The sequence below is a fragment of the Eucyclogobius newberryi genome, unplaced genomic scaffold (assembly GCF_026437365.1).
Source record: "Eucyclogobius newberryi isolate DKJ021-1_F unplaced genomic scaffold, fEucNew1.0.hap1 SCAF_21, whole genome shotgun sequence".
NCBI lineage: Eukaryota > Metazoa > Chordata > Actinopteri > Gobiiformes > Gobiidae > Eucyclogobius > Eucyclogobius newberryi.
The window spans coordinates 18,502,951-18,529,947 of record NW_027315846.1 but is presented as its reverse complement, the minus strand read 5'-3'; the positions used below and the strand labels follow the sequence as shown (position 1 = coordinate 18,529,947).

The following is a 26,997-nucleotide window of genomic DNA, read 5'->3' as shown; positions in this document are numbered from 1 at the left end:
AGATATGTCTTTATTGTCCACATATGCGGAAATTTTGGTGTTACAACGCAGTAGATACAGGGGGAAAGGACAGATAACTTATAGGACGTTTAAAAAACACTCTTAATAGAAGAACTCTTATGAACAAAAACAAAAACTCTTATAACAAAACTCCTGTAAACAGGTCCTCTCATATCTTAATAGGGAATAGAGGGAAGAAAATAAAAATACATATAAAATAAGATAATAATAATAATAATACAAATAGCTGGCATGAGACAAATAATACTACTAATAATGGTAAAGTAAACACTTGTATATAGTTATAAAATGTTTACTTAAGTAGGCATTACTTTTACTTTTATACTTTGTTACTTCCCACCACTGTACACAACTCACTGATAATGCAATCAAACACTAACTAGATCTAGCCCTACAGACCATATTCCAGGAAGTTGGGTGAATTACGACTTCCATCTAAGAGCAGATGTTCCTCATGCGCTCCTTTCACAAACAGTGCGCGCTGCATGTCCCCGATCCCCCTTTGCAAACCACCGGCACAGATAAACCAGGCCCGGGTTCACCGAGGCCGTGCAGCATTCGCCCGGTGTACAGGTCGCGCTGCTGCTGCTGCTTTGCTTTTTTTTTCAATGGGCTCGCGCTGCGCCTCTGTGCGCGCGGCGCCGGCGCTAGGACCCGGGAGAGGCGCGCCGCCACAGAGGCATTGCAGACAGCGCGTTTGGGAGGTGTAGTGGAAGAAAGGCAAGAGAGAAACGGAGTCAATGAGAGCACTTTTGTCCAGATTGTTGAAGGACTTATCCACGTAAAACACCGCCGAAACAGCTCACAATAATGAGACGGACGCGTTGTTGAAAGCCCCGCTCAGGTAAAACGTCCGCGCTTCCTTCGCAAACTGCAAGAGGTCGACAGCTAAGACAGGGTAGGTCCCCATTGTGCTTAACATGGGATGCGGTTATTCTCACCCGAGCTGCCCTGCTAGGCCCCAGATCCTTTCTCTCTGCCGCTAAAAATGCAAACCTGACATGAGCTACTTTCCGAACTTGACACGAAAAGTTACTTGTTTAGGCCGCACGGGCGCGTTGGAAGTGTGGAACAAAAGCCGAGCGCAGAGCCGCCGTTTCACAAACAACTGTGGCTCGACTCTTCAACATGTTAACCATTCATTTTTGACAATGACCAGTTTGGAGACTCAGCCCTCTGACCAGAATATCTGCAGTGGTGGTGGTGCAAACGGCTCACAGCTACTGGAAACATCTTTGTGCTGTTGTGACCAGGGGCCAAACGAAAACAAATGAGCTCAACAAGCCCTTCATTCATTGTTATGGGCCCCACAGTCTTTGTTTACCTGTTTGCTTGTGTGGCTATGTTTAGCTAATGTAATGATGCTCCCCCACACTACAGCATGTGCTTTATTTATACACTTCCTGTTTATGCTTTTCTTCAGAAACACTTGTAGTTTACTTTCACTACTTTATTTAGCCTGATGATGATGTGCTGCAGATGATGTTTTTGTGATGCATCTGTAAACATTGCAGCTATTTCAACTCCTGAAGCTAGAATTGAGCTAGAATTGTTATTTGCAGAGACGTGTATTGGTGCATTCATTTGCAGAGAGTTCTTGACTCCAGGCATTTTGTATTTGAACTGCTTTTTGGTCTGTGTTGTGTTTTGGTCATGAGACTACTTTTGTCTACTGTGTCAATGCAGTGCGACTTGGCATGTGATCCAGAGAAGACTCAACAGGCTGGCGTAATGACTTGCTTGCTCTCCTTGTTCTGTTTAAAAGCGACCACCTCCTACCCAATCCCCTCACAGGCCCATTGACGCAAATGTGCCACCAGTAACGTGCAGAATCCAAGGAATGTTGTTTGAAATTTTGTCCCTCCACACAAGGGTTTTTGTGCCCTTGTGTAAACTCGCTGTTGTTGAGAAGGATGTACTTCAAAGGTTATCTCAGCATCACATGACACAGTAGTAAAACTGTGACATGAATCATAAATCCATGGTGCATTAATGTGGTCTTACTCTTGAAGGCTCTAGACTCAAAACTGACAGGCAGTGAAAATGAGGTTACTTATGCTGTACCTTCATGAGTCACTAACCTCAAACCTATAGTTTGTGATACATCAGCGTGAGTCATTGTTGTTCACTCTCCAAGGCTGCAGCTGCTACAGTTATGAGCAGAATTCTTATCATTAGTGAAGTGTTTTCAGGGAACTTGAAAGAGGAACTTTGCATAGTTTCGTAGATACACATACTACTGCCATTGTGACATTTAACATTACACATGTTTAAATGCAGCAGGGTGTAGGGGTCACCAGAAGGAACGGAGTTATCTGACCATGACCTGAGCCCACTACAGTATAGTGGGCTCAGGTCAAGGTCAGGTGTCAGGAGGCCTGACTTGCTCTTCGGTGTTTACTTTATCTGGTAGCAGCTGAATTGTGCATTGATCTTAGATGGAGGAAGTGGTTGGTGATGTGGCTCTGAATCTGATTCTTCTGCCTGTTAAAAACAAACGGCTCTGGCCCAGTGACAAGTTCAGCATGGCATCTTTTCAGCATGACACTGATTTGCATTGAATGGGCCGGCCCCACAGAAGAAGCAGCAGCAGCAGGAGCAGCAGGAGCAGAGAGATGGAGGATTGAAGCAGCCCTGACAGTGGGCCGGGCAGCCGGACCCTGTGACCCGCTGTCAGGGTACTGGGTTCATTCAGTGGCTGCAGCACTGGCAGCAGCCCAGCTCTTCCACACAGGCCGCAGCGGCAACAGGTCTCTGCCATTAAAACAGCAGCGCTCTGTTGTGGCTCAAGAGCCGCTCTGCATGTGCTGTGCTCTGTTTGTTTGTGTGATGTGTCCAGTGTGTATTTAATGTGTGTCTGTGTGTGTCTTTGTCAGCGAGGACACTCAAAATGCCAGAGGTCTCCTGCAGTTTGTATGATCTTTAAGTCCCTCTTTAATGTGGGTGTTTTCAAGAACTCATCAGAGACTCTTACTGCACTTAGTGTGACACAAGCACATCTCCAGTAAACAAATGGTAGCTCATTTTCAGACTGTGATCAGCAGTGCAGACTTTTTGTGAGTGTATTTGTGCCTGGGGCCCACTGATGACTTGTGAGCTGTCAATAGTCCCATCCACTTCCTGTTGTTGCCCCAGCAGTGTACTGGATGAGGCGGCAGACAGAGTCCTGTTATGATGGCCTTACTCTGATGGGCAGCAGCGGGTTGATTGATTTCAGCCAACAGGCAGGGCTTTCCTGCTGCTGTAAGTGACATTTATGTGAACAAGGATCTGAATTGATCATTCCTTTGCTTGTCCCCTGCATTCAAAGCAGTCTTTATTTCATAAAGAAGTGGTGAATGAATGAAAAGGTCGAGTGTTTGGGTTCTGATTGCCCGCAGGTTTTAGTGTGTGTTCCTTTTACTGAATAGCAGGCTTTTCTATGGCGTTACACTGCATTTGGTACAGATCAGATGACTTGCGGTGCACTCAAATGCCATATATCTTCCCTATTTATTTATACTTAACATGTTCAGCAATGGCTGTGCAGATTAAAAGATTACTCGCCTGGTTATGCTTTGAACTGATAGGATGACTCATTGCATAGTAAACAAAAAAAAGAAAAACAAGGGAATTTCGGAATCCGAAACAAAAAAACAGAAGGGAATTTATCTGTTGTCGAGAGCTTTTCTGGATCAATAGCACTCATACACAACTAACAATGTCATGTTTTAAAGTAGGAATGGTCACCTTCGGAAATAATGTGCGATTGTTATGAGGAATTATGTATTGTTTATATGTTTAAAAAAATAGGACTATTTAATATCTAATACAAGAATGACATTAATTTCAGAAATGGAAAAAAAGTCCAGACATTTTGTTGTTTACAGTGGACGTTCTATTCCCTAAAATCATTCTAGTTTTATTTGTTTCGCACAAAATCAAATAGTGATTTCAATTTGATTGTGAGCATGCTTGAGACTTGTTTCACATTTCTGTGGCACATTGGTTTATTCTTTAATAACTATAGTATCCATAGATCCAGTGTAGAAAAGGAATGCTTTTCTACAATGGAATACTCCTGGACAATTGAGGGATTACACAGACTCAAAGATCCAGTGCTTATTCCTACTTTACTGTTCTTTCTGCAGGTAACAGCACTGACCCGGCCGCTGTTCTGCCTTGGCTCCAGCACAGGGCAGTAAAGAAATCCTGGGAATCAAAGCTGTGCCTCTGTCAGCGGGAATCCTGGATCCTCAACTCTGCCCACCAACATGACCAATGTGGTGATTGTCAAGGAGGGGTGGCTCCATAAAAGAGGTTCATTTTTTACTGTGATTATGATTATTATGATAATGCATCGTTTACCATTTGCCATTCTGTCATAAATATTGGCAGATGTTTTATGCCGTGAATTTTACCCTTACCTGCCTTATTGTAGATGACTACGACAATCCTTTTCTCCAATGGAACACTCCTGGACGAATAAGGGATTATACTTACTTGTTTCCTTACCTGACTTGCATGCTATTATGTAGATACAGTGAGCGCATATGAAATGCATTGAAAGGCTCCAGATGCAGAGTCCTCGAGGGGCCTCATTCTGCAGTGTTGTATGGCGTGGTGCGGCTATGTCGGGCGTGAGCCTGTTGTTTGGACGAAAAAGCATTCCTTGCATACCTGCTGGCTTTTAGCAGCTTTATGTGTGCCTTCAAACTGCTGCAGCCTCGCTCGGCCCCTGCACACGCCACTACCACCGCCAGGGGCCAAAACTGTTTCTAGGGCTTTGTGCCAGGGAAGCGGGCCTTTCTGGAAGAGTGGAAACTCGGCCTCAATGATGGGAGCAGGTTACTGAAGTGAATTCCTGATGTATGGAGATCACAGCACAACAAGCTGCTGTTCTGAGAGAAGGGTCAGACTCGTACGGATCAGCGGACTCACCCTGGTTCTTGAAGAATATCACCCAGAACAGTAGAATATTCGTAGTTAAGGGTGTGTAATGGTTCAAGACGGTGATTCTTTTTCAAGTAGCTCCCTAAGCTTTGTACCGCACGCCTATTACCCGCTTATTTGGGCCCTAGTTTACTATACTACAGTAGTATATTGTCAATTGTATTTTCTAAAACATTTTTAATGATGTCGAAGCTAAAATGTAAAACTTCAACTTCAATATCCCCCTCACCTTCTTTCAAAATATGAAACTATTCCTAGTACCCCTTTGTATGTGCTTGCATACCACGCACCCGTGGCATAGTTCAAATTAAACCAATTTTCTTTAAGAATTTTTTGTCCTGTAGGCTTTATTGGACAGTGCAGCGTGAAATGGGAATGAGAGAGGGGCGGTTTCAAACGCTAACCGATTTTTCGAGATGTAAAACCAAGAACTATGATTGAGGCGTCTTTGAATCAAATCTCAGATCCTAATAACACATCTGGAGAAGTCTTTGTGTAGTCATATTGATGCTGTATGTAACAGTTCAGTCCTATAAAGACAGGAGCAGACTAGGAGAGGCATTCCACTGCACAAGGTAAGAAATGATCGGGAAAAATTAGACCTGTGTTTGGACGTAGGGGCGTGTACTCACCCTTTTTAGATCAGCAGAAAAACGAGGCGTCGCACATTCCGTTTTGTTTTTTGTCTGCTGCGTTAAAGTGATGGTAAACACGAGAGTTACGAAGCAACTACGGTTCTATGAATCCCGGCCAGAAGGGATGAAATGGATCTACCTCAGCTTCAGTGTGTTTATTTGAGCTTAACTAAATTAACTAAATGCAGTTCCCAGCATGTCTGACAATCAAATGTTCAACGCAAAAAGAGATATCAAAAGTGAGGGCACAAATATGTATGATACAGTTTTTTTAGTGCTAATGCCAAATTACTTGATGGTTCATTTAGCTGCATGTAGACTGGGTTTTGGGCAAAGACTGATTGAGTTTAGCACACTCTTCACACCCTTCACAGCTCCCTGCGCACGTAAACGTGACTGGTTTAAGGCATTGCACATATGTGGTTACCAAATATGTGCAATATATCGTCAATGTGGCTTCTCTCTCACCATTCCTCGCTACAGCTGCCGTGTCTGATAAAGCCTCTGGGCCAGAAAATCATAAATAAATAAATAAAAAGTAAAATATGTTAATTATTTGTATTACAGCACATTTTGTATGTTTTAAAAAATAGAAGAAGAAAACATTCTGCTTATTCAGATGCTTTTTTTTCTAAACTGAGTAACTAGATAATACAAACAACTGTTTTATGTTCAAGTTTACTGAGGATGAGATGAAGATGAAGAGGCCGGCAGAAATGAATGAAATGCTTTTCAAGGGCCCATGCATGGTAGTTGCAGTCTTGACATCCATCTAGGTGTTGGTCACATTTATCCAAACAAACAGGCCTGGCTTCCGCTGTGTCCTCTGAGGTGTCCGCAGAGTCTGATGGGAGGTCATGTGCTGCCTCCGCCACAGGACCACTCTTGGGGTCTCGTCGCTGTCACTGGGATGGCGCCCTATCGCCACAGCACAGAAGCCTGCCGACTGTGGCTCTGTCCGGCTGTCCATCCAAAGGGCAGACCCCTGCTCAGCCTGGATAAGCTCTGGGTGCACCTTCACTTCTGCTTTTTGTGTGGTGGCACCACCCAAGTGACTCACATCACTTAGTGGGTATAATAATGACGGGGTCCAAGTGTGCAGCATCCTCATTACTCCCATGTGTGCTCCAAAATACTAATTTCATTGTTTTGTAAAATGTCCATCAATGCCTCCTACATGAGATAAAAAAAATACACTGTTTAATGCTTTAACAGGAGTTTGATGTTTGGATATAACACTTGTACCGGTACATATGTTTACTAAATATCTTACTAAAATGCATTACCAATGTAGAGGGATGATTTTGATAAAACCTACTTTTGGTACTATTGATGAAATTGAGAGACATTTTTTATTACTCTGAGAACACAACTTGCATGTTGTTTAATGTTTAATGATATTAGCTATTAGTTAGGACTTGTAGTTTTAGTAGTATGTGCTTATTTGGTTAAACTTCTGGATCAGAAATGTTTTCAGTTTTCACCCACACACTATCTCCGCCCATGACCCTACAGGGATTTTTTTTGTATGTCTTTTAAATACATTTTGGGTTGTAGGATTGCCTTGACAGTCGCCATTTTTCCCACACAAAACACCTGTGCCTATTCAGTCATTTATTTTATTTTGAATTGCTATTTTTAGTAAATATCAGGATTTATTATTTGATTACTCTTGTACGTGTTTCTTCTGCCTGTAAGAAACAGTGCACAGAGTACAGTGTAGCCTGTCATTAGAGCTAGAGACTTTCAGCTCAGTGCTCAGTACGTGTGTCCCAGACTGACATGAGCTCATTCTGAAGGACACACCTTCAGACTTTCTACAGCGCCTTGATTTTGAGCACTGCTGTGGATGACATGTTTTATCTGTTTATAAAGGACACTTTAGAAATCTAAGTCAAAGCAGTCAAGTAGGATCAGGTTGGCTTGTTCGGCTGGACATGTACATGCAGAAGTGTGTTTCAGCAGCATGTTTAGACATGGCCCCGCCCACAGGACACTGCCCAGTGCCTTCTGCACAGACCACATCACAAGTACAGGCTCGAAGAAACACTGTAACTTTGTTGTTTCTATCATAACCAGTTGTTATGTGTCCCCAAATTGTATCTCCCTTTTAGGTCCTTCATGTTGTACACCCACACACTTCAAATATGCCTGTGCCTCTAGTGGCCTCACAGACCCAGAACCATGTTATTTATTTTCACAAGTGTGTTTTTCCAAAGTTTCCTTCAAAGTCAACGCATCAGCTGACATCAAAGATTCAGATTGTGGCTTCCTAGTTTCCAGGGAGGTGCTGACTGCAGCCAAGAACCTAGTGAAGCTCAACAGAACAGCGCTCGCTTGTCCTCCCTCATCTTTGGCCCCTGTTTGTTTGACTCATTTGCTCCCTGACAAGTATAAAGAGCCAGCCCCCTCGTTAGGCTAACGAAGGCCACAACAACTGTTGGAATTGGTAGCACGCTCAGCTGGCTCCAAAGCGTGAGAGGAGGGGTGAGAGGTTTGAATACCAGTACAGATAGCAAGGGAAATGCGGAGGGACAAGCAAAGAAGGAGAGCAGGGAGACACACAGACGTGTGCAGTGTCTTTGTGATGTTCCCAGAACATTGCTCAGTGACCCTGTCGTCCTCCGCAGTCCCGGCACAGAGCTTCTCGTGGTCGGCTTTGCAGCTCATCAGCTGATTGGCTCCTGCAGTAGTCATGCGCTGAAGGACACCCTCAGAGCCAGAGCGTTGGTGGTCCAGGAAAGTGCATGTGAAAATATAAAGGTCTAACAGAAGTTTACATTATGGATACGGCGAAGATTGAGTTACCTTTTAGTAAATTAGTGGATCTTGTGACATTTTCTCTTGTTTTTTTTTCTTTTATCTTTAGACACACAATGCATAGCTAAAGATGTGCCATCATTCAGGGCATCTGCACTGAGTGGTGCTTTCCAACACTGGCTGTAGCACACACGCACAGAATTGTAGTTAGTTCCTAGAAAGTTAGATCTCACTGTGAGTAACTAAACCTTGTCAGTGAAATGGGAAATGGCAGACTGATCAGAATCTGGGCCCCTGAGTCCCGCAGCAGAGGGCCTCACTTCGGGAGACCAGCGCTCTGGCTGAGTGTCTGGCCCTCAGCCTCGACCCCCTGCTCTGGGTAATAGGATGCAGTCCTCGTGCTAAATGTGCTGTAGAGAAGTAAATGAGTGTGATGCAGCTGTCAGCAGCCAGGCCGGTGGTGTGGTGGCAGGACCAGGAGGCGGCACTAGCTTGCTGTGTGCTTACTTTGGTGTGCAGAGTCCGCCTGCTCACTGCAACTGTGTGTCTTCATCATTTCCATGTCTGTGATTTACTACCATTCACAAATGCTTTGTTTGCATCACCTTCTCTTTCCTTGTGGATTCTTTTGTCAAGGCTCACCCCATCAGCCATCCCCCTCTTCTACAGTGCCCTAAACACACCTCCCAGTTGCCTGGATAAAAGCGCTGCAGACAAATCAGGCACATGGCGGAAGCGGCTGTGGCCTGGCGAAAAGCTCCTGGTGACTAACATCAATCACTCTGGTACCTCTGTCCAGTTTAGGGAGAGCACAGGCAGATAAAAGGGATGCTCAGCTGTCCGCTCCCAAGCGGACTCTGGACTCATGTACGCATTACATCCTCTGCAGCTGACAGTGATGGGCATATTTCCAATTGTTTTCGGGAGACGTCTGACATATTTTAAGAAGAGAGTTCAAAACATCTGCACTGTGGTCTATGACTATCCTACACTACTCTTTGAAAGCTCTAATGTGCCCTAAATACCTTGTTTATGTGTTTGCCACAGACTAATGCAGTTAACTAATCCATAGACTGCTTGTTTGCCCAGAGAGAGGGGCAAATCTCTGCCCTGTGGCAGGGGGAACTTCCCACACTGTCTCTATGGTAATCAGCAGGTGTCACTCACCCCAGAGAAGAAGTGAGGGCTTTCTACTAGCGTGAGAAAGAGGGGCAGGCTCTATCGTGCCCCCCTGCTCTCCTACTTTTCTGGGATAGCAACAGCAGCACACAGAAGAGGGATGAGGGGAAGTGATGGAGGCCAGGGTACCCCACAGTTTGTTGGTGCTGCTGCTCAAGAGCTGGCAGCCGGAGCCTGAGTCCAGCTGTACACAGTGGCTTAACAGAGCAGGGAAGCAGGAAGTCTTAATAAAGATGTGGTCCAATATCCCAGGTTTTCAAGAACGCACTTAACATCACATGTAGCTCAAGTGTTTGCAGTCAAACCCATAGCATAGAATTATTGAGGGATGATCTTTGCACTTATTGGGGTGCCAGGATCAGGGTGTCCCGTCTCCTCTGTAGCAGGGTGACCTGCAGCTCATTGGGATGCAGGGTGCAGGGTGGCAGCCGCAGCTGCAGCCTACAGGCAGAAGCAGGCAGAAAAAGAGCCGAGGGGATGGCGGGGGCGGCTGAGGAAAAACCAACAAAAGAAGTGCCCCCCACCTCCCGCTCCCTCTCTTTGGAGTTCTAATTCCCTAATCCTCAACCTCCGCCGTGCCCCCCTCGTCCTCATCCGATTCTCAGCACTCACACAGTTCATGCACTCACCACTGGCCGCCTTCCTCTCATCCCAAGCTATGAATGGACAGCGCCAACAGCAGCCCCATCAGGAAGTCCAGCCTCTGTGGGCACAAGCTCAGTCTGTGTGTCTCTTAGATCCCCTCATCTGCTGCACTACATTCACTGCATTGTCTGTTTATGTGACTTCAGAAAAATAAGAAATACTGTAAGTGTCATTCAGCTAAAACAGCACATTACAGTTTGTGTGGAACCATTGTTTGAACTGTTTGGCTTGTCCTTTTCGGGGCGCAACTGAGTTCTACATGAAGCATCTTATTAAAGGCCAACACAGTGCAGCAGCTGGGACCTCAGCATTCCTCTTGTTGTCGCGTAGAAACAAGACACCACCGGAACCGGAAAAGGATATTAGCCTTCATCACCTCTTTGCATTGGTCTTTTTATGTTCTAAGTTTGACTTGGATGAAGTCTTTAAGTCACACTGACTTCCAAGTATTAAGAACGTAGAACTTAAAATGTAACCTCAATAAGAACTATTGATGAAGTCTTTAGAGTCCATTAGTCGTGTTGATGGTGTGGTTAGAGCCGTTTTTACCCTTGCACCTGGGTTTCTGTTTGTTAACCGTAGAAAAGGCGTGGCAGAGGCACTCGTAAGCTGTCCGCAAGCGAGGCCATGCAGCAGTTGGTAAATAAAGATGAATTCTGTTGTGTTTGGCACCAGCTCTCTGTTCATTATTTTCCACTTTGCCCAGCGCACATCCCAGACCTCAGCAGCTGCTTGTCATGTAAAGACACTCTATCAGACCCTGACAGCTCCTCCCATGCACATAACTGTACGCATGGCTCAGGCACACTCCACTTGAGCCTCTCCCCCCGAGTGGCACTCCTACATATGTGGGCAGCATATGTAGTGATCTGTCTCACTAGCGCTCCACTCAGCACTGCTCTTTGCATACTGTGTAGCTTTCTCATCCCCCCAGTGCTTCCATTTCTCATGAGGTGTCAGATATGTCTTCGAGGACCATTTGCTGCTTTCGTTGTGTTGGACCACTGATGTCACTCTTCGCTTTAGAGCTGTGTTTTCTCTCTGTGTGACTCTCGAGCAAAGATGCTTTACTTCCTTATACTGCATATATGTAGTAACACTTACAGTAAAGTCTTAAGTTATCTAGGTTGTGGTCAGTCTTTTTGCTGTTTCCTGTTTTGATGAGGTTCCTGACATAAAAAGATTGTAGTTTACCAGAAAGTTGTGATAAAATTTAGAGAATAAGATCCGTCTCCTTTTGAAATCATTGTCCTCAGTAGGCAATCTCAAAATTATTGTAATCCTTATTGCCATTTTGAGCAAATGGAAATCTAAAACTAGAAATTTGACTTTGTGTTTTGGTACTATGATGAAACAACTTAATAATGATGGATGATAAGGACATGATTTAAATTCCTATTAGTCATATAATTGATGTGTTGTACATTCTAGTTATTGTTTTTTAGTGAGTAAATTATTGATTTGCATCTACATTTGTTTATTTGATCAAATCCACACAACTGTCCGTTTCACTTTCCAGTTTCATGTGCGTGTGTTTGTGTGAAAAGTAGAACTGAATAAAAGCAAGAAGAGGAAATGGGTGTAAATAGGAAGCTGATAAGGGTCATCAATGTTGTTTATGTCCCTAGAGCAGACGATTTGTGGGGGCTGAGGTGCTGCACAGACAGGCGGATATGCTGCTTCCACTGCTGTCACATGACCAGCCCGTGGTCACAGAGGAGGAAGTCTTGGGATCCTGATGTCTAGAGAGGGCAAAGGGTTGTGCACAAACATGTAGTAAAACTGATTGTTGAATTTAGTGCACGATTAAGACAACAAAAAAACAAACACAAATTAAACCCAAACTAACAAACAAAACATTTTAACTATGCAGTCAAACACAGACCTACACATTTTCCACCAGTGATCTTTTGTAGTCATTCTGTTCATTGCATTTTACATGATGATGATGATTATTGTATATATTGCATTTGGATTATTTTGTATTCTGTTGAATCCTCATGTTTTGGGTAGAGATAGATTGATATTTTGTTTTGGCCGACCTGTTACCTAAAGAATACACATAGTAGTAGCACTGTAATGCAAAGCGTGTACTGTACTGCATAAAACATGACTAAGCTGCTCTCTTACTTGCCTGACCCGCCAGCCCCGCCCACATTCTGTTCGAATACGTAAAGGTCTGGAATCCGAGCCATTGAAGTCGTCAATCCTCAATTTACCTATCCAATCCCAGGCGGAGGTTTTAAACGCATCACACTGACAATACGGAAGTAGCTTTTCACCCCAGTTCCAAAACATTCAAGATAGCTGACCCGACTCGTGACCGAGTGTTTACTTCTGCTCTCGCTTCGGTTTGAACAATCAGGAAAGTCCTCTCTACTCACCGTGATGAACGTGCGTTAGATGCGGTTATGCAAAGGGCGTCATCGCGATCCAGGAGACATTTTCTGCGTTCGGGGACGGATAAACGCGGAACATGCCTTGTTTTTTGCGTCACTGGGTTTATGTGATTGGTTCTGTCTCTGCTCTCTAAACTCCGCCCTAGAAATTGAAATGCAGCGGTCGAGCCCCAGACCCACACACAGTTTTGATAAGTAGTCTGCCAAAACATGTTGGGAATGGCTGGTCAGGCAACTCTCTTACAGGTCGTGGATTAGTTTGTATATCGGAGCAATAATATCAGCAGAGTTTATCGGCCTTAACGGTTTCTCTACATTCTACATTCAGCATCAGTCTTGAAAAAAAACCCTTATCAGTTTTGGGTTGATGGGAGAAACCACACAGGCAAAAGCAGAAACATGCAAACTCCACACGACCTTCTTGCTGTGAGGCGAGAGTGCCAGCCACTCAGCCACAGTGCCTCTTTGTGTAATGCCTCAAAGTATAGTACAGTATTACATCTGTAGTACATTCTTTAGGAGTACTTCTTCCAAATCTGGTCGACTGCACCATTGGGTGTGAGGCTCGTTATCCCGTGCCTGCTCTGGGCACACATGTCTTTAGTGTGGACTTGCCTTATTACTGAGGGGATATGGGTCAGACAGAACTTGACCACGGCGAGCCAACACCTGTGGCCAAGCTGACGCCAACCGACTACTGAAGGGAGGACTTTCTAGACTTTGGATCGCAGTAGCACCAGCACGACAGACATTTAGTTTGATTTGATGCTCTATTTTATAATCACTCTGCCTTTTGTTTTCGCTGAAGCAGTTTTGTAGGAAGTCTGGTCTTTGTGAAAAATGGGAGGGCACATGTTGCTTCCCCAGAGAGAAGTTCACATGTAAAAAGTGATTTCAAAATTGACTGGTATCTAAAACAGACAAATGACTCATTATGGTAATTATGAACATTTTTGTCATGTTTTTCAATTACGCATCCACGAAGAAACGCCAGCGCTGGCAATGAAGTCTGTCAAAAGGTGGTCTAATTTCAATGTGAGCTATGCATGAAAACACTTACTCTGCACAAAGTAAATGAAAAATTCCCTATGCCACAATGACAAATGCATTACGGGATTGGACATCTGCTGTTTATTAAGACTGAAGTTTGTAGAATTTGCTGCAGATGTTTGCTCCTCTGTGGTAATTGGTGCCAACTCTTTGCCAGTCAGTTGCAGCGAATCAGGTGTTTTATCAGTTGAATATTCGCTTCGGGTTTTGCAGCTTTTGAGTTTAGTGGGAGTTTGTGACAGAAGGGGGCTTATGTTGCCGTTTGATAGCCGCCTTGTCAAAAATGGTCTTCTTCCTTTAACCCATATGGAACATGTCCTATTAGCAGCTAATGCCATTGCTCAGAAATATCAACTTCCTCATGTCGTAGTAAAGTGACAAATTCTGAAAAAGGTCTTTTTTTTTGGTAACACACTTGTCCTTTCATCCTTCTCGTGTCTCTCGCACATGCCACGCCACGCCACACTTCTGTGTTTGAGGAAATGGGGCAATTAAGGACAGCTTGCTCCAGCTCTGCATGGGGTTAATATGCGGCACCGTAATTAAAAATAAATTGCACTTTTCGCCTGTATAAATATGCACGTGCCACTATTGTGGGCCACAGCCTTGTTATGGAATGTAGTTTTTTGTTTTTTGTTGCCAACTGCACAACATCTGGCACAGCGTTTCCTGAAGCATCACTAGAATAAATTGAGTTTGGTCTCCCCTACGAGAAATTAATTTGTGTGACGCAAGTGAATGAGATGGACACGCTTGACTTGGGGGTACGGCTGTTGTGTTGTGGAGCAAAGCAGAAAAGTTAAGTTAGACGTTTATAGAAGTTTAACTAACATGTTTCTAGTCGGGACAATAGAATCAATCAGAAAAAGCTTGATTATCCACTTCAATTGACTGATATTCAGCCCTAACAATTTCAACAATGCTTGTAGAGTCATTTGTAAAGATAGTTGGAGAAGGTACTGACTCTTGGCAAAATACTATTTGTCCTGCATTTGACCTCCATTAAAATAAAGATGCTTACGATATGCCCATTTTAGGCAGCGTTAAGGGGCATATTAATTATCAATGAGGAATTAATACCGCAATGAAAGCTCTGTCTGTGAGATATAAATGGTTGTTAGAAACATACTGTCTGTTTATTGATAATCGTTTTTGTTCCTTTTCCTATAATTTTGGCTTTTTCTAATTTGAAAATCTTTGTCTTATCAGGTGAATATATCAAGACTTGGAGGCCGAGGTATTTTCTCCTCAAGAGCGATGGTACATTCATTGGCTACAAAGAGCGACCACAAGATGTTGACCAGCTGGAAACCCCCTTAAATAACTTCTCAGTAGCACGTGAGTATCTGCTTCAGGGAACACATTCTCCCCTTTTGTCTTTCAGTGCATGAAACTTTATTTGGTTCACCATTTATGTGCTCCTTCTTCAAAACAAGAACAACCCTTTTTCTGAACAATGCTTCAAATGTATAAAGCAGAATAGAAAACAATGTTTTTCTTTTTTTTTTTTTAAATGCTGTAGATTGTTTAATTTCTTCTGCTTAATATGCAAGCTTTCTGACACTTGACACCACCAGCCTAAATGTCATCCTCAATCTCCCGTTGTGGCTTCCGAAACTCCATTATAAGACATTATGACAAAATAACACAAGTGCCCAGAGCAGCTTGCCCCTTCCATCTCCACATCAGAGAAAGTTGCTGTGATAAGCTGTGCAGATGACTGAACACAGCAATTAGAGAGCATACTGTTTGTTTAACAAAATGTTTCCTCTGCGACACTCTTGAGTTATTGAAGCTATTAGTCGCCTGATTTCAAGTATTTGTCTGGGTTCTGCTCCGAGGCTTCATCTTCCTCAGCGGTGGCTATGGTTTTTGTGACCCCAGCTCAGGGGACACATGGTGCATTGCTGCTGACAGGGCGACTGCAGCTGGATTACACACTCGCCCTGATGGAGCCATGTTGGATCTCAGTGGTGGTCCACACCCTTATCGTCCATCTATCAGGCAGAGGGCATGTTGTGTCACTTTTTGACATATTTGCTGACATGTTTCATTTGCGAACAGATGTTAATACCAGGAAAGTGCAGATGGAAATCAAGGCCTTGTATAGTTCTTATTAGACTAATGTGAGTGATTGTTATCAAAGTGCTTACGTGACATTTGTGATTTCTCAAAGTGTCATCAAGAAGAAGAACTCAAAAGACCAGTGTTTGATGGAAGGCTGTTAATTAAACTAATTATTTTTATCTAAAAGTTTAAAGATGACGGTTTGAAGTTCAGAAATGTTTTCTTTCATGAGCGCACCTGTTCTTTTCCAAATAGTCTAGTACTTAGTGTTGGGGCGGTGATAAAGATAAATTGCTATAACTGTGTCTATTTTTCCCTGTGCCTCCCACTTGCTGGCCCTCCACTGCACCTCTGTCTCCCTGGCTGTGGTCAGAATGCCAGCTGATGAAGACAGAACGACCCAAGCCCAACACATTTATCATCCGCTGCCTGCAGTGGACCACTGTCATCGAGCGCACCTTCCATGTGGAGACCCCAGAGGAGAGGCAAGCAAGACCCTCACCCACCACACCTCAATAGATTTAGTTATGCAAACATGCATTTAGCACCTTAACCAACATACACATTTACTCATCATTATGCATCTCCAGTATAAATGATCCAGACTGTTGGCAGAGATCACACTTGAAATTGCCTTCCTGTTGATAAGCAGGCAATTATGTGATGGGACTTCTGGACTTGCATTGTGGTAAATGGACTGATGTAATCTGTCTGTTGTCTGTGCCCCCCTCAGGGAAGAATGGACTAAAGCCATCCAGGCAGTGGCTGAAGGCCTGCAGAAGCAAGAGGAGGAGATGATGGACTCTTCTCCAGACCCCATGGACATGGAGGTCTACCTGACCAAACCCAGACTTAAAGTGGTATGAGTTTTTTATTTTCACCAGCGCATCTATGTTGCTTATTTATTGTTTTACTGTATGTTGAACTAAAGTTTGTTTGTTTGAAAAATGCTTAAACCCAAGATTTTTTTTTCACGCCCTTCTGTGGGTGGCTTAGCACCAGATGAAATTTCACAACCCCCACATGTCTCAGGACATAAAGATCCAAGGTTACTGGATAGGATGTCATCCACATAACCATTTCCAACATTCTGTTTAGAAGAGGGTTCAAGGGTTAACTCAGACTCATATATAGGCCAAACCATTGCAGGAGTAGAAATTGCACAGTGGATGAAATGCGTTGTTGACAGTGGGATGGCATTCCTGGTTTAGTGCTAGCATGCATTTGCTAATGTTTCTATTTGTAATCTTTCCTTTGACAGACTATGCATGACTTTGAATACCTCAAACTCCTGGGAAAAGGCACTTTTGGCAAAGTTATCTTAGTAAAGGAGAAGGCCACAGGGCGCTACTACGCTATGAAGATCCTGAAAAAGGAGGTGATCGTTGCAAAAGTGAGTGGTTGTTAAGGAAGAAATATGTTCCACCTAAATGCTTTGGGAAATGAACAAGCATTCATTGTGTCTGTTCTTCTCTTTCAAGGATGAAGTGGCACATACACTCACTGAGAACAGAGTCCTCCAGAATTCAAAGCATCCGTTCTTGACAGTAAGGAGCCCCTTATATACTTAAGACCTACTCTCTGGTTTGTTTTTATAATATTTTTTTTTTAAATGATTTAAAAAATAAAACAAAGTCTTCCATTCATAAACAGCTTTACAGTGATAAAGTAAGTGATCAATAAGAGCGTTCATCGCCCTGTTAGGATTTTAGATTTTCAACAAAAAGCCTGAGTGTGACAAAACTGTTGGCTAATGCCAACTTGTGACTGTAATGTTATAAGAGGCTTTTTTAACAGCACAAATCAGCTCATCTTTTGTAGTTTTGACAAAGTCTGTTCTTCATAGTCAGATTGTGTTACAACAAAGCTTAAATTAAAGTCTACTTTGAGTAATAGTTGTTCAGAGCCTCCTACATAAAACAAAATGTATTGATATTGAGAAAATTTAAAACGGCTTTGTTCTGATATTTTCTTATTTTTTATGTCGTAGGGCTTGAAATACTCATTTCAGACACATGACCGATTGTGTTTTGTGATGGAGTATGCAAATGGTGGCGAGGTAAGTGTATTTGAACCTTAAATCATATAATGGTTTCCATACATCCATATTATGCCCTTTCATTTAAATGGCCTCGTCCTCTATCTCTTTCAGCTTTTCTTTCATTTGTCAAGGGACAGGGTATTCTCTGAGGAGCGAGCACGGTTCTATGGTGCAGAAATAGTGTCAGCATTGGACTACCTGCATTCTGAAAGAAACGTTGTCTATCGAGATCTAAAGGTAACGCTTTGGCTCTGTGCCCCTCCCCAAACTGTATGTCATTTCCTACTAGGCTGGATATAAATAAGTCTTCCTCCATCCAGACCCATGCCAGTGTCCAGGGAGTATTGATCAGTCTCAAGTCCACCTTGTAGCTACAAAAACGACTCTTCGGCTCAACGCAAATAAACACCTTTTCTTACTAATAGCTTTGTTCTAATAATAAGGATTAAGCCACATCTAAGGGTCCTAAGGTTGATGACGTAAGCTTGCTCTAAAGGGTTGTGACAAGAACTTGTATTTTATATTTTTGCTTTCACACATCTGTAGCCCTGGAACTTCCAATTTATAAAATTATAGCAGCCAGGTCAGCACAGCTCTCTCCCCCATTCTCCCCCTCCCCCCCACCTTACTTCCCCTGGGTTTATGAGGCAGGCTTCCTGCCTGCTAGGGTTCTCCAGAAAATGCCAGGGTAGCAGGATTGGAGGATGTGCTGACTCTGGCCAGGCAATGCTGGCCACGTGTGAGCTACAGCTGCCAGGTGACTTTAAGTGAGCAGAGGCACAAAGTAGAGCACATATAGTGGTATAAAAGTCCTTGACATGGGCCTTGAGAAGAAACCAGGACACTGCTCACTCAGTAGGTTATAGTTTGTTTCTCCCTGTTTTGTTTAATAATGAGTTTTTTCTCAGCTTGTTTTTGCACTTCTCTCTTCTTGTGGTATTGTCCTTCTAGAGTAATTTCTATACATTGTTTTACTTTCTCTCAGCTGGAAAACCTTATGCTGGACAAGGATGGACACATAAAGATCACAGATTTTGGCTTGTGCAAGGAGGGCATCAAAGATGGGGCCACTATGAAAACTTTCTGTGGAACACCAGAATACCTAGCGCCTGAGGTAACTTGGCCAAATATGTTTAAGCACTAATTTGTTAAAATGGATCAATATACTGTTAAATTTCAATATTTTTCTCACAATGGTTTGGGAGGCGTACAAATTGTATGTATCTCACTGATATTTTAGTGTGACAAGCTAAACCAAACTACATGTGTGTTGTTGGACATCTGCAAATGAGAAGCATGTGAAGAGAAGGCAGCTGTTTCTGGATACATTTCTAATCTCCAGCTGAAGTTTTAGAGGCAATGAATGCTGTATGCCCAGGGCAGGGCAGCCCGCTCTCATATTTGCTGTTTAGGGAGGGGTGTGGTGACTCCCAGTTGCGTGCAGTTGCGTGCAGGTATGGCAGGTGTCAGAAAGGAGCTGAGTAACATGATATTGTATTGTGGGCCAGCGCGTGAGTGAATTTGGGTGTTTGTTGTAGCCCCTTGCCCGTTACCATAAAAATGTTTCCGGAAGATGTTGACACAGTTGCTGATAGTTTTTTTTAGTCCCCATTTGGTATTTTCTGTTTAGTGAAGGAGGATTTGTTTACAACACTCAATAAAACGTGAGCTTCCAGCACTGGAAAATTCATGTTTGTTACAGCTGTTTCGACTGATCCAAGCTGGTGTGCCACTGTGCCATGTGTGTGGTAGATGCTCTGGAACAGGTGTGCGCTGGGTATCATAAACCTCTTGGAGAAACATAACTACTCTTTTATTAGTCAATTTAAAGTCTCTACGCTAAGACTAAACTCAAAGCTCTATGTCCACTCACCTGGTCACACTCTCTTCCTCTAAACAATGTTTAACATTCCCCACAGTCCACCTGTCTGTTCTCTCTGCCTGCGCTCCTCTACAAAGCAGCACAGTCTCTGACAGCTCTGGCCTCGGCAGCAGAGAGCAGGGAGACATCAGGGGGCATTTCCATGGCAACAGGGTCGCTGGCAAGCGTCTCTATGGAGGGCAGGCCAGGCAGTGTTACAGGTTGTTCTGCAGTAAACAATGACCTTGTTGTGTGTGCTGCACAGGAATGCTGTAACGTCTGGGAATATTCCACCCAGTGCAGGGGTAAAAGAGGGGGGCAGAATCTGCAAAACTCTGCCACTTACTCTGGAGTAATGGGACAAATTCACAAATGTTACTTTTGTGAAAGTACTTGCAAGTACAAAAATAGTACTAATAGTTGTTGGTTTGGAAATTGGGGAATAGTTTTTTTGATAAACATGTGGATAGGATCAATGGAAAATTGACTGATGTTAAACAAGTAAACAACAAAAATGCAGGTCACAGGCTATAGCCATAGAGCAACAACAAGTGCCTCGTCTCGCTCTCTCCTTCCCGTATGTGCTCTCCTCAGGGGCAGTGTAACAGTATTAGTTTGAGACTGGGGCCCAAGCAGGCAGTCCTGGTTTACGTATATGAGGGATGAGCTTGGCTCCTGTGCTCCTGGCAGCTTCACAGCTGTGCTGCTCTTCTACTTATATGGGGCAGCTGCAGGCCCAGCTGTCGCACGGTGTGAATCACACGACAGCAGCGCTGGAAATAGAGACGGCCCAGTAATCCTAGCCCCAAATGGGCTTCACGTTACTCCCCCTGCCCTCTGAGTCCTCCTTGATGCTCTAGACACACCGCAGCACCAGGCAGCATGCCCACTCGTGTGCGTAAAGTTTTTGTTCCTTTTACAAACACAAGACCTTCTTGGGCCTGTGAACCCATGTCCATATCTAATTCTATTAATCCTAATTCTATTTACCCAAAGTTTTTATTCTTAGCTCTGAAATGGCGAGCATGACTCTGTGTGGGGTTTAAGAGAACAAACTGTACTTCTTGTCTTGATTTCACCTTCAACATCCGCCTGGCGAGGTAGAATCCAGTACATGTCCCGAGAGAGCCTAGAACAACTCTGCTCAGCAGCACATTAGTCATGCAACAGGTTCTGCTGCTCAGCAAGCACAATATCCAGAGAGTTTGTCTAATTTTGAACTGAACACGCCAACACATAGTTACTACAACTATAACTAAACATGTGGTCTAACATGTATGTTAGACCACATGTTTTGTATTATTTTACAAGGGTTAGAGTTATTATACATAATATATATATATATATTATATTATATACAATATAATACTAATATATCATATATATGATTTAAAAAAAAAAAAAAAAAATATATATATATATATATATATATATATATATATAATTATATCGATATATATATATATATATATATATATATATATATATATATATATATATATATATATATGGGTTATATATATATATATATATATATAACCCATATATATATATATATATATATATATATATATATATATATATATATATATATATATATATATATATATATATATATATATATATATATATATATATATATATATATATATAACCCATATATATATATAACCCATATATATATATATATATATATAACCCATATATATATATATATATATATATAACCCATATATATATATATATATATATATATATATATATATATAACCCATATATATATATATATATATATATATATATATATATATATATATATATATATATATATATATATATATATATATATATATATATATAATAACCCTAACCCTTGTAAAATAATACAAAACATGTGCTCTAACATTTCCGTGTTTTAGCTAACCATACCTGCTTGTTGATCTGTGTATGTGTGTTTGGCTCTGAGATGATTAAATATGCAGAGCTCCAAGAGAAACTCTATACATGCTCCTAATGTGAGTTGTGAGTCAGTGTTGGCTAATGCTGCCTCCAGAGCCTCGACCGGGAAAGGAAAAAGCAGGTGACATTGGTAGATGATTTTGGGAAGTGCTGTTGCATTTACTGGAGTTTTAGTTTAAAATGTTCTGTGTAGAGTGGCAGCAGGTCAGTTGGCTGAGGCCACTAGTCCAAATAGTTTAGTCTCTGTTACAGACATTGTACACTTAGTTCACCCATCTTGCCCATATGAATGTGATAGCGTGACTGAACACTTAAAATATGTTCTGTATTAGAGAATCTTAAAAAGCCTGTAGTGCATGATAAAATGTAAATTATTTCTAATTGTTTTAGGTGTTAGAAGACAACGATTATGGCCGTGCTGTCGACTGGTGGGGTCTGGGAGTTGTAATGTATGAGATGATGTGTGGAAGACTGCCTTTCTACAACCAAGATCACGAGAAACTGTTTGAGCTCATTCTCATGGAGGACATCCGTTTCCCTCGCACCCTGGGCCCAGAGGCACGGTCTCTCCTCTCTGGCCTTCTCAAGAAAGACCCCATGCAGAGGTCTGTCACACCTCCTCATCCAATGTAAATGTAATGTTAATATTAGAGAGCGTGTACTGAAGCGATCTTTCCCGTTGTCAATCCAGGTTAGGCGGGGGACCTGAAGATGCCAAGGAAATAATGCAACATAAATTCTTTGCTGGAATTGAATGGCAAGATGTGTATGAAAAAAAGGTGAGCGTCTAGATTTTTGTGATTTACTCCACACACAGCTTAAAGTGATGCAAGTGGCTAATGGCTATCTAGAAACGAGCAAACGACTGCGTTCAACTGGAGTGATGACAGCCCCGATGTGTTGATATGTTGGTGACTTTTCTTCTTTCAACAGCTGGTCCCACCATTTAAGCCCCAAGTTACCTCGGAGACGGACACGCGGTATTTTGACGAGGAGTTTACGGCGCAGACCATCACAATTACCCCACCAGGCCAAGGTAGCATCTAACAATATACATCTATATTATCTTACTTCATTATTTTACACTTGCGAAAGGGGGTACAAAAAGCTTGGGAAACTCTCTTGGGAGCAGTCTGCCCTCTTCTGGAAATCCAATGTCACTTACCGTAAATACCCTAAAGAGTTGTGGTTAGATACAGACATTTATCATGAAAAAACTAATTTTTAAGGAATTTACTGAAACCTGCAGCTACAGTTTGTTTTAACAGCACAGAATGCATTATTTTTGACCGTCTTTGTACTTAAATAAACTATTACAGTGTCATTAAAACACAAGCAAACAAACCTAATAAAGGGAGTGGTGTTACCATAGCTTTGACACATGGCTTACTACCTATTGATAATACAAAAACTATCCATAACTATTTGTTGTTTACTCCTTTCCAGATGACTGTATGGAATCTTTTGACAGCGAGCGAAGACCACATTTCCCCCATTTCTCCTACTCCGCCAGTGGGACAGCTTGAACCACCTCTCGTACATTCCTTTTGTCCCACCTCCCCTCTCTCCTCTGCACTCTCAAAAGACTGGGACCACGGGCCTGTCCTCCTCCCAGCATTGTCTGCAGATGCCGCCGCTGGATGTCTGCTTGTTGCGTTTCACAGGAAGGAGGAAATGCAAGACATAACAAAGATAACTGTGGTCTGTCTGTGTGGCTCTGAAGACTGAACACAGAGGCTTAACACTAGCTTCCATTCCCGCTTGTCATGCTGAATTCTGAGCAGGTATCCATACGTTATAATGAATGTGATTTTTTTTATTTTTATTTTTTCAGAGAAAGATGAAAGGTAAGAGAGGTTACAAAAAATTCAAACAGAAGGACTACAGTACAACAGGCCGATAGTGGACTAAACATTTGAAGTGTGTTTTTTTTTAACAAGTACCATTGAGTCTTTGAGACCTCTAAAGTGAATGTATCATATCAAAAATAAAGTAATTGATAATGCATACTTATTTGTTGTAATAATGGCGTATTCTCCTAAAATGGAACCATCATCTTCGAAAGAGGATGTTTGAATGCTTTTAAACCAACCCTGCAGCCACAAAGTTTACACAACGCTTTTACACCATAGTGTGTAAGAAGTTCAGAAGTGATGACAGAATGCAACGAATGCTTGGTGATGAATCATGAAAGCAGCAGTTGTGATTGCACTTCTGAACCTGGTCCTAGAAATGTTCATTGAATGCTTTAGTAAGTGCTTACATGTCTCGATGCCTTGTTCCCTTGGTGCTGCCTGTGAACAGAGCCTGTTTGACCATCTGAGTCTTTTCAATAGTCTTTCAGAGCCTTCTCTGTCCTCTGGGATGTTCTTCCATCTTGTATTGGGAGTTTCCACCCAGTGCATTTACTGCAGCCTCAGTGAGGTCACTTTAAACACACATCAAGAAATACATCGCAAACTCTTTCAGCATGTTGAAAAACAAAGACAGCTTTGATTTGCTTTTATGAACTTCTTGTCTTCTTCTGAGCTTCTATGTTATTTATGAGACCAGCATCAACTAAATGAGGTTTACTGTGCCAATGATATGCACTTTATACTGCCCCATGGTGATTGTATTTGGACTATTTTGCATGTCAAGGTTGATAAAGACTAAATTTGCATGTTTAATTATGTAAATTTTATGTTGTATACAATTAATGATTCCCCTTTTAAAGTCGGCAAAGGCTAAACTAAGGCTCTTGGGAACTAAAACTAATATTTTGTGTATCATTTGAAGAGGTTTTTAAAACCCCTCAGTGTTCTTAAAGATGAAAGATAATCATTATTATTTTTTTTTCTGAAGTGCATCAACACATTATTGAATGTAATGGTTTTATGATGTTTTTACTTTTGTTTGCAGGCTGTTTTTTTGTTTTTTACCTGATTGTTACTTATTCCTATGCACACGCTCTCTTTGCTGTCTCCTTCTGATAATAGGGAAATTCATTTTATACTTATTTTTATTCCAACTTTTTGTACCTACCCTGTCATATTTCAGAGTATGAAGACACCAGCTTTAGTAAAAAATAATATAAACTTTGTACACCGTTTCTTTCATAAAAATAAAATGTCTTAACCATGAACCCGTATGTATGCGTCATTCATTTACACAGAAGTTCTCACTTGATCCCTGGTCCATCCAAAGACTCTGTCCTGGGCGCGTCGCGCCCTGTGTTACACTCATGGTTCCACTGGCTCAGGTCTGTGTGTTACACTGGCTCAGGTCTGTGTTACACTCATGGTTCCACTGGCTCAGGTCTGTGTGTTCCACTGGCTCAGGTCTGTGTGTTACACTCATGGTTCCACTGGCTCAGGTCTGTGTGTTACACTCATGGTTCCACTGGCTCAGGTCTGTGTGTTACACTCATGGTTCCACTGGCTCAGGTCTGTGTGTTCCACTGGCTCAGGTCTGTGTGTTACACTCATGGTTCCACTGGCTCAGGTCTGTGTGTTACACTCATGGTTCCACTGGCTCAGGTCTGTGTGTTCCACTGGCTCAGGTCTGTGTGTTACACTCATGGTTCCACTGGCTCAGGTCTGTGTTACACTCATGGTTCCACTGGCTCAGGTCTGTGTGTTCCACTGGCTCAGGTCTGTGTGTTACACTCATGGTTCCACTGGCTCAGGTCTGTGTGTTCCACTGGCTCAGGTCTGTGTGTTACACTCATGGTTCCACTGGCTCAGGTCTGTGTGTTACACTGGCTCAGGTCTGTGTGTTACACTCATGGTTCCACTGGCTCAGGTCTGTATGTTACACTCATGGTTCCACTGGCTCAGGTCTGTGTGTTACACTCATGGTTCCACTGGCTCAGGTCTGTGTGTTACACTCATGGTTCCACTGGCTCAGGTCTGTGTGTTCCACTGGCTCAGGTCTGTGTGTTACACTCATGGTTCCACTGGCTCAGGTCTGTGTGTTACGCTGGCTCAGGTCTGTGTGTTACACTCATGGTTCCACTGGCTCAGGTCTGTGTGTTACACTCATGGTTCCACTGGCTCAGGTCTGTGTGTTACACTCATGGTTCCACTGGCTCAGGTCTGTGTGTTACACTCATGGTTCCACTGGCTCAGGTCTGTGTGTTCCACTGGCTCAGGTCTGTGTGTTACACTCATGGTTCCACTGGCTCAGGTCTGTGTGTTACACTGGCTCAGGTCTGTGTGTTACACTCATGGTTCCACTGGCTCTGGTCTGTGTGTTACACTCATGGTTCCACTGGCTCAGGTCTGTATGTTACACTCATGGTTCCACTGGCTCAGGTCTGTGTGTTACACTCATGGTTCCACTGGCTCAGGTCTGTGTGTTACACTCATGGTTCCACTGGCTCAGGTCTGTGTGTTCCACTGGCTCAGGTCTGTGTGTTACACTCATGGTTCCACTGGCTCAGGTCTGTGTGTTCCACTGGCTCAGGTATGTGTGTTACACTCATGGTTCCACTGGCTCAGGTCTGTGTGTTACGCTGGCTCAGGTCTGTGTGTTACACTCATGGTTCCACTGGCTCTGGTCTGTGTGTTACACTCATGGTTCCACTGGCTCAGGTCTGTGTGTTACACTCATGGTTCCACTGGCTCAGGTCTGTGTGTTCCACTGGCTCAGGTCTGTGTGTTACACTCATGGTTCCACTGGCTCAGGTCTGTGTGTTACACTCATGGTTCCACTGGCTCAGGTCTGTGTGTTACACTCATGGTTCCACTGGCTCAGGTCTGTGTGTTCCACTGGCTCAGGTCTGTGTGTTACACTCATGGTTCCACTGGCTCAGGTCTGTGTGTTACACTCATGGTTCCACTGGCTCAGGTCTGTGTGTTCCACTGGCTCAGGTCTGTGTGTTACACTCATGGTTCCACTGGCTCAGGTCTGTGTTACACTCATGGTTCCACTGGCTCAGGTCTGTGTGTTCCACTGGCTCAGGTCTGTGTGTTACACTCATGGTTCCACTGGCTCAGGTCTGTGTGTTCCACTGGCTCAGGTCTGTGTGTTACACTCATGGTTCCACTGGCTCAGGTCTGTGTGTTACACTGGCTCAGGTCTGTGTGTTACACTCATGGTTCCACTGGCTCTGGTCTGTGTGTTACACTCATGGTTCCACTGGCTCAGGTCTGTATGTTACACTCATGGTTCCACTGGCTCAGGTCTGTGTGTTACACTCATGGTTCCACTGGCTCAGGTCTGTGTGTTACACTCATGGTTCCACTGGCTCAGGTCTGTGTGTTCCACTGGCTCAGGTCTGTGTGTTACACTCATGGTTCCACTGGCTCAGGTCTGTGTGTTACACTCATGGTTCCACTGGCTCAGGTCTGTGTGTTCCACTGGCTCAGGTCTGTGTGTTCCACTGGCTCAGGTCTGTGTGTTACACTCATGGTTCCACTGGCTCAGGTCTGTGTGTTACACTCATGGTTCCACTGGCTCAGGTCT

General features: G+C 43.1%; 1 protein-coding gene across 2 annotated transcripts; it reads left to right on the top strand.

The window, feature by feature from the left end:
• The first annotated feature begins 677 nt into the window (after nucleotides 1–677).
• akt1 (v-akt murine thymoma viral oncogene homolog 1) lies at nucleotides 678–24,673 on the top strand. Of its 2 annotated transcripts, none has more exons than XM_072458420.1 (14): nucleotides 678–865; nucleotides 4,152–4,320; nucleotides 14,831–14,959; nucleotides 16,062–16,173; nucleotides 16,422–16,548; nucleotides 16,950–17,081; nucleotides 17,170–17,235; nucleotides 17,679–17,747; nucleotides 17,841–17,966; nucleotides 18,715–18,843; nucleotides 21,940–22,154; nucleotides 22,241–22,328; nucleotides 22,483–22,585; nucleotides 22,996–24,673. In XM_072458420.1, exons 2-14 carry the CDS (start codon nucleotides 4,275–4,277, stop codon nucleotides 23,073–23,075), a joined length of 1,422 nt encoding a protein of 473 aa, XP_072314521.1. In that variant the 5' UTR covers nucleotides 678–865; nucleotides 4,152–4,274; the 3' UTR covers nucleotides 23,076–24,673. The 2 variants fall into 2 exon arrangements, with proteins under 2 accessions (XP_072314521.1, XP_072314520.1); XM_072458419.1 differs by having other exon boundaries at nucleotides 687–919.
• The last annotated feature ends 2,324 nt before the right edge of the window (nucleotides 24,674–26,997 follow it).